Raw genomic sequence first — 8,478 nt, 5'->3', positions numbered from 1 at the left:
TCTCTCTCTCTCTCTCTCTCTGCTCTCTGGAGCTGCTTTCACTCTCACACTTTCTCCTGCTGTCTGCTCCGAGGAACTGCTGCCTCTGACCCTGCGTGGATTCACGTCCAAGTCGTCCGTGGAAACAAGATGAAAGTCGATTTTTACTTCGTTTTACCCACGTTTTATTTACTCCTCTGCCTTCTTCCAGGTGAGTTATAAGCTATTCGTCCTAAAATAAAATAACGTTTTTATTATGTACCTACTTGTTGCTTTGCATGAAAGGGTTGAATTATTCCACTAAAATGTGCCATGAATATTATATCATATAAGAACATTTTAACATTACCTCAAAATGTGCTCATATTAATGGGAATACCATAAGAAAACCATAAAATTGAAGCAGACCAACACAGTTTGGTTTTTCACTCTATGGGATTAAAAAGAAAATGTTATTTATCAGTGCACTGAAATAGGACAAATATAATGGCTGTTATGGGCAGCTTATTGTAGCCAGGCTGGAGAGTTACTTGAGTCATGTTTCTGACCCTTTGCTCCTCTTCAGGAAGCTTCGCTTCAGATGGAGAGCACAAGCTCTTCTCTGTGATATTCTCCAGATACAACCAGTACATACGGCCAGTGGAAAATGTGTCTGATCCCGTTATTGTGCAGTTTGAGGTGTCCATGTCCCAGCTGGTCAAAGTGGTAAGTAAAAGGTTTTTTTCACAGTTTGTGTGACCGGGGCTGCTGCATTTGTAGTCCTTGTGAGTTATATGCAGCTACTTCACCATGGCCAAACATTCATCACTCTTTTGAAGGAGCAGTCAGGACCTGAGGGGAAAACAAGGAATAACACAAAGCCAGCATTACATTTGAAAGGTCTGAGCATGGGAAGAAATATGAGAACTTGGAACAACAAAGTTTTATAGAGGAGTGAACTTGTGATACCATCCAAGACAACTGAAATACACCCTGCCAGTGCAAAGCAGCCCCTGGTTTATAGTCCTGAGGAGGTACTACCAGATGAAAAGAGGCAGTGTGGCTGTTTGTCTGGACAGGACAAGATGGAAAGTGTCAGCTGTCTGAGTGCCTCTCACTTTAGGAAAGCCTCTATCACTCTATCACTGCCACTTCACATGAGCACCTCTGGATTCGGCTGCAGGTTGTGCTGAAGCTCGATGAGTGCAGGCTGCAGGGCAGACAGACGCCTCTCTTTTGACTCAGACACTTCCAGAGAGGATGTTGATAATTAAGTAAAAAGGCTTGTGTTGGACAGGGTGCACAGCCCTATTTACAGAGTCAACAGCGCTGGACACATTGCACCTCATCACATTAGCCTGTCTGTTTGTATTGAGTGGCATTAGGAGTTGCTGATCAGCTCTTTTTTCTTCGTCGGAGACTTGGAGGAGAGAATGGATAATATAAAACTAAAGGTGTGTTATTTTATTTTTAATGACTTTATTTTAATCATAGTTATTAAAATCAGAGGTAGAGCTACAGAAGGTTAAAAACTATCAAACTGTTAATACGATAGTGACAAACATACTTTGAAGAGTGTACAATTTATTTGGAAAATGCTATAATAATTAAGAATTTCTCATCCAGAAGTATGAATGAACTAGTAGCCTATATGCACAGTTTCTTATAGTCATTTCTCGTGAACGTGTGGGGTCTGACACATTGCAGCCATCCTCAATCTGTTTTCCTTTGCCTGTGTACAGGCAAAGGAAAACAGATTGTGTTGATGGATGACCGTTATTCCCTCCCTACACCTGTGGCTCCTTACACAGATGCAATTGGTATTGGTCAGCCCACAACAATTACAGTCGGGCTGCATGAGCTCATTAAGACCATCAATATCTCATTGCATGTGGTGGGTCAGTCATCATCTCACAACCAGGGTTCATTTGACAGGCTCTTCGAGGGAGAAGAACAGGTGACAGGTGCATGTACTGAAAGAGACTGTCATTTAAATAAGGTTTGACATGTCAGGAAATTGGCTTATTTACTTATTTTTGCAAGAGATAGATGAGACATTTATCCCACTCTCAGGCTTTCCCTCAAATATGAGGCTATAGACAGAAGCAGATACCTAGCACAAAGACTGAAATAAGGCGAAAAAGCTTGTCTGGAGTGATCCAAAGGTAATATAGTCTGCGAAATAAGTACCTCTAATGATCATTTGAATATTACACATATTTTTTGTTTAATTAATAAAGAGTAAAGACAATTTCTTGGCAAGAATTAAAAACAATTGTTTAGTCTTCCAAATACCAAACTGACACTTTTTAAGTCTTATTCTTGATCATCATGTAACATCAATTTTTTGTACAAATACAGTACCTAAGATGAGGTCGGCACGCAATTGTCCAACAAGTGTAAAAACCATGCTGCAAGAGAAACATTATCCGATCTATTATTCTCATTCCTGATGAAAGCTAAACAAGTAGTTCTTAATGAATCCTTCTGCGATCTGAATTCAAAGACTTCCTTGTGTGTATCTGCACTATGTCTGATTTGGTGATGAGATACAGGATGCTCTACAGAGCTTTCAAAGTGATATCGAATCAACATTTTTCCAAAGCTAATCCAATAAAGTTTGTCCAGCAGCCTTTTTTCCACCAGTGCTCACCAGCCATGTACATCCTCTCCTGAATACTACATGTTAACATAAATACTTTATGTTCTGCACTGGGTCATGAGATTTGTTCATTCACGGTCTAAGTCACACACAAACCTATCTCACACACACACTCCCCCAGTTAGTCCCTCTGCTCCAGCTTTACCACTGAGTTATTAGGATAAAAAAGTAAACCCAGTGCTGTGACCCCAAAGATGTCATGTGGGCCATGCTGCAGTCGTGGAAGACTCAGGTGTGCTGCTCTTAATCCTTCTGTCTGGGATTCACAGACGTCCGACAATCCAAACATTGTTTCATTTGTATCTTGCCTCTTTTCTATTGCAAATGAGGGTTCTCCCTCAATGTGTTTTCTGAGGATTTAAATAAAATAAATGATGATGTAACAGTATGATTGCCTGTGACACTGTTTTTCCTGTTTAAACTCTGAAATGTTACGTTTTTACTGGTTTTTCTTTGCTAAGAAGTCTTCATCATCATTGTTGCTGTTTTCCCAGGATGAAATCAATCAGATCATGGAGACAAATCTGTGGCTGAGGCATGTAAGTTTATGGCGCGTGTCTGTGCAAATAGACCTTGGGCAAGGACATCAAGTATGGATCCAGCCTTCTGTCATACATGATTCTTGGTTGCTAGACTGACAAGATGAATTATTCATGGAGGAAAGGTCTTTAAACACATTGATCCCCCTGGCTCTCTTTTTGAAAAAAGAAAAGAAAAAGAAAATCCTATGAACCAAATGAACCTAGTTTTTATGATCAATTAGGTGTTTATGTGTTTTAAATAATTTGACAGTGGTCTTAAATGTAAAATACTTACCCATGTCAAAATGTTGGTCTTTGTCTTTCTGACAGATAACATCTATGGCACACTGTGTGCACTACTATTCCATAATTACACAGAACAAATCTACATCATGAGTGAACCAGTTTCATTATGCTGTAAGGCTTCGTGTTTTGTCATCTACTGGGTCCCATGTCTGCCATGCTGCATTATGCAGTGAAACAGTGTAGCATCAAATGAGGCAGGGCAGGTCTCCAGGTCCCATATTACAAGTGCTGAGCAAATAAACATCTGTGCTGGAGCCATTTTCATGCTGCAATTGCTCTTTGGTGCTGAGAGTTTAAACACTGTTGCACTTATTTTAATGTGATCTGTTGTTTCAGTGTCTCTCAAAGCAATGTAACAACAGCTGGCCATTCAAACCTCACAGCAGACTATGGAGGTTTTTTGTTTCTTCTTAATTAAGTGAGTTTTTTTACAGCTCTACATGTTGCTTTATGAGTCCCAAGATCATTCTCTGTCCTCAAAGGAGGGACAAAACAAATTGTCCAAAGGGTCCATAAAACACACTGTAAGCTGTGCTCCATATCTCTCAGTTTATATCTGTATTATCTATGTTTATATGCTGCAGTTGGACGAAGCATCTTGTCATTGTTTTTACAAGGACATTTCTTTCCCCCAAAATTAATCCATTTAAAATGAGCCAGAATACATTCATAAAGTAAAATATGATCCCCATGAGGAAACAACTAGTGCCTGCTAGCTTTTATATCTAATTTTAGATTATAAAAACCCTGTTTTGTTCATATTACTTACCTACTAAAAGCTAAACCAAAGATGCTAGCATGCTAACAATAGCTTTTAGCTGTAACTAATACAGCGACCAAGTATAGCTTCACAATGTCACTAGCCAGTGTGGTCAAAGGGTAATTGCCATAATGTGGACTGTTGCTTTATGATTGTAAAATAGTTTGTCTTGTAGGTATTTGTATGTTTGTATCTTTCATGCCATGTGTTTCAAATAGCAGTGGTTACATTTATGAGTACTAAAATGTCTTGGATTCTTTGAATAATAAAAATAGGGCCTTCATTGAGTAGAAAAGTGGATACATTTCATGATTGTTGCCAACTTAACATGTGACCTTAAGTCTAATTAGTTGTTTTTATATGAACTTAAATCAAAAAAAGAGTCAAGGGACTTGTTCTTTTGAGTTTTACCAATTCAGGATTTCATTAAACCCCTAAAAAAGAAACCTCTATTGTAGATCATTTTTCTCTAGACATTTTTATTTTATTTTCCTACAAGTCTTAAATGTAAATGAAATATTCTGTTGTTTTTTTTTGTTTCAGATATGGAATGACTACAAACTAAGATGGAATCCAAAAGATTATGCAGGCGTCGAGTTTATCCGAGTCCCGTCCAATAGGATTTGGAAGCCAGACATTGTGCTATACAACAAGTGAGTGTAACAGCTGATTAAAAACCTGGCTTAACATCTTCATTGATTGTTTTTTCCGTTTGCTATGAATGATGGCTAACAATGATAAACTCTGTGTCTCCATATTTTGTATGGGTCATCTTTATTGTTGCATAATCTTAAAGGAGTGTAATAGGAACACCTGATTGTGTAGCATATTAAAACTACAAGGATTTCTCCTCACCATCATCAATTGATAACATTCTTCTCTCTAATCTTCAATCACTCATTGGTCTCCAACCCCTACTCTTCCTCTTTTACTCTTCCTCTCTCTCTTATTCTGGGAACAGTGCAGTGGGAGATTTCCAGGTGGATGATAAAACAAAGGCCCTGCTTCGTTACAATGGTGATGTCACCTGGATCCCTCCGGCCATATTCAAGAGCTCCTGCAAGATCGACGTCACTTACTTCCCCTTTGACTATCAGAACTGCACCATGAAGTTCGGCTCCTGGACCTACGACAAGGCCAAGATCGATCTGGTGCTCATTGGCTCCACAATCAACCTCAAAGACTTCTGGGAGAGCGGCGAGTGGAATATCATCGATGCCCCAGGTTACAAACACGACATTAAGTACAACTGCTGTGAGGAAATCTACACAGACATCACCTACTCCTTGTACATCCGCCGCCTGCCACTTTTTTACACCATAAACATGATCATCCCCTGCCTCCTCATCTCCTTCCTCACCGTGCTTGTCTTCTATCTTCCGTCTGACTGCGGTGAGAAAGTCACTCTCTGTATTTCTGTCCTTCTGTCTTTAACTGTCTTCCTTCTTGTTATAACTGAAACTATCCCCTCCACCTCCCTTGTCATCCCCCTGATCGGCGAGTATCTCCTCTTCACCATGATCTTTGTCACCCTCTCTATTGTTATCACTGTTTTTGTTTTGAATGTACACTACCGCACGCCAAAGACACACACAATGCCCTGCTGGGTGAGGACAGTCTTCCTAGGACTCCTGCCTAAAGTAATGTTTATGATCAGACCAGAGCGGGAACCTGAGAATGTGACAGTGGCCAGCAGTGCTCAGATGATCCATTCAAGGCCCTGTGCCATTCATTCCTCAAGTACCTTACAGAAGCAGCACAAACCTCAGGCCCTGGCCTCCAGCGTGGTGTCCACCCTGACAAACCGTCATCGGCTTTTCAACAATACTGAGCTCTCCAACTTCAATAACTTAAGTGGAGACCCAGGCGATAGTGCAGGATCCGCATTCATTTGCCGGGAGGGCCACTGCAAATGCTGCTGGCACCAGAGATCCAGCAAACTGCCCGCAGACTCAGGGGGAGGGACTGGAGGGCTGGGCAGCCTGGGGGCGCTGACAGGAGGGGGAAGTGCTGTCGGGGTTGGAGGAGGGAGTCAGTGCTCCAGCTCTGAGTCTCTGGATGTAGGATTAATGTCCTTGTTGCCGCTCTCTCCTGAGGTCAGGGAGGCTATTGAGAGTGTCAAATACATCGCAGAGAATATGAGACTGCAGAATGAAGCAAAGGAGGTGAGTGCATTTAAAACTGTACCTTTTTAAAACCTGTAAAACAAAAGAAAAATGTTAAACAAACTGAACGCTTTTTTTCACTGTGATCCTCTGTCAGGTGCAGGATGACTGGAAGTACGTGGCCATGGTTATCGACAGGATCTTCCTCTGGGTTTTTGTGCTCGTGTGCATCTTGGGGACAGCTGGCCTCTTCCTCCAGCCTCTCTTACTTTTAGAAGATATTTGAGTAACAAAACAAATACTCCAGACTGTTGAACTAGAGGACATTGTTTTCATGTAAGACTCTCAACCTGGCTCTGAGAGAGAAAACAAAGAGTGAACCCAAAGCAAAGAAGGAAAGTGACTGTGCCAAATGTTGACTCGAATGTTTTCTGTTTGTTTTTCTGCACAAAGTGATGATGATTTTTGTTTCTTGAAGTGGTTCGAGGGCTCTGCAATGCTGAGAACATGGCTGAAAGACAATGGCATAGACCAAAGTGGGTGGGGATCTATTGTGTACAATATAGTCACAAACTGGCAACGTAATCTTCAATGCTACAGAAAAGAAACAGGAAATACATTTAATAAACTTAAAAGTATCTCATATACAGTTTAGAAAGTATGAACATAGGTTCAAAAGTGCAACCTTTACTCCACTAGAAAGCTAAATATTTGAAAATAGACACATTTTCCATGTGTCTGAGAAATGAGCAAGGACTGTGTTCAAAGACTGCCATCATGTGGTAATTCTGTGCAACTGCAACTGCTAAAAAGGCTTGCTACCTGTTTGTTTTTTAAGGACGTTTTAGTATGTCATATGAGCTGTGGTGGCATCTTCTTAGGGATAACATTTAACCAAAGTACTGGTATTTTATTTTGTTGTATCCTTTTCATTTCTTCCTACATTTCATGTTTATTCAACGCATAAAGATAACGGATGTTGGATCTACATAGAACTATCTGCTAGATCAGATGAGAGAAGAAAATGTCACTTCTTGACCATGTAAAATAGATTTACGTAATGCCCTGAAAGACTTTGATGTGCAAGGAAAAGATTTATACTTAAATATTTCAGTGCTGTTTTTCTCACATATGTCACTAAATAAATCTTTAAACAATTATATTAAAGTGAGATGGATCTGCTTATGCAACAATAGCTATGGGGTGTACATGTATGGGGCACTGAGGCTCTGTGTATTGCTCCATATGCTCTAGAAGCTAACTCAGCTAATTGAATCATGACCAATACAGAGAGTAACTGATGAAGGACCTTATTGGATTTCTCTATTTTCTTCATCAAACCACTCTTCTGGCCAAAATACATTTTTCCACTCTGACTCCATGGGGTCTGTTCTCTTTCTAAGCTCTGTTCTAACACAATATGTCTGCTGCTGTCAGTGGATGTACAGTACTAATCGATATTATACTGAAATCACAGTCGTCCTGTTTGATTCAACATAACACAGACTCTCTACACACATACAGGTCCAGGTATTGAATAAATACTAGTGCAGGGGTCAGATTTGAAGAAATGAAGCTGATATTCCCACATGCACTGTGGATATCTGTGTCAAAAGCCTCTTTCATGGGCTCTGTCTTTCACTGTGTCGCTGTCAGATTCTCATTATACAACTAAAAATCAGAGCAGATGGCGAGCTATGTGATTACAACAAAAACCTGCCTGTATTAATTGAAAGCTGGCAGGGTCGCACAGACAGATATAGTGTAATCGCTCGCTGTCACATTTGATAAGAAATCTAGCTAATGAATTTAATTCAAGCTGTTCAACAGTTACTGTGTGATGTCAGACATAAAGATGTTTTTAAATGACGAGACCTCTTGAGAAATAATTACTACTACTACATACTCTGAGTATGAGGTAAAGGACGAACAAATGATGTTAATTCAAAAAATACAAAACCAAATTTAAACTCTTGGTGTTTAAATTTAGAACAGATGTGTTTGAATGTCAGCAGGCATAACAAAGAGGAAGAAGTTCGAAGTTCAGTTAGGTAGTGCAGGGTTTCATTTTCAATGGTCTGTAAAACAAGAACTTGTTTCATAAGGTGCAGGGAGTGGAGGCTTTCGAGATCCCGATCATGAATTTAATCATCATTTTTCTTTACA

The 8,478-nt window shown here is 40.0% G+C and overlaps 1 protein-coding gene across 2 annotated transcripts; it reads left to right on the top strand.

Moving 5' to 3' along the window:
- chrna3 (cholinergic receptor, nicotinic, alpha 3) lies at positions 1-6,605 on the top strand. Of its 2 annotated transcripts, XM_020651403.3 has the most exons (6): positions 3-190; positions 545-684; positions 3,115-3,159; positions 4,751-4,860; positions 5,169-6,372; positions 6,470-6,605. In XM_020651403.3, exons 1-6 carry the CDS (start codon positions 130-132, stop codon positions 6,596-6,598), a joined length of 1,689 nt encoding a protein of 562 aa, XP_020507059.1. In that variant the 5' UTR covers positions 3-129; the 3' UTR covers positions 6,599-6,605. The 2 variants fall into 2 exon arrangements, with proteins under 2 accessions (XP_029136957.1, XP_020507059.1); XM_029281124.2 differs by lacking the exon at positions 3,115-3,159 and having other exon boundaries at positions 1-190.
- The last annotated feature ends 1,873 nt before the right edge of the window (positions 6,606-8,478 follow it).

The sequence above is a fragment of the Labrus bergylta genome, chromosome 3 (assembly GCF_963930695.1).
Source record: "Labrus bergylta chromosome 3, fLabBer1.1, whole genome shotgun sequence".
NCBI classification, from domain to species: domain Eukaryota; kingdom Metazoa; phylum Chordata; class Actinopteri; order Labriformes; family Labridae; genus Labrus; species Labrus bergylta.
The sequence above is the reverse complement of the archived record's forward strand: the minus strand, read 5'-3'. Positions and strand labels throughout refer to the sequence as shown.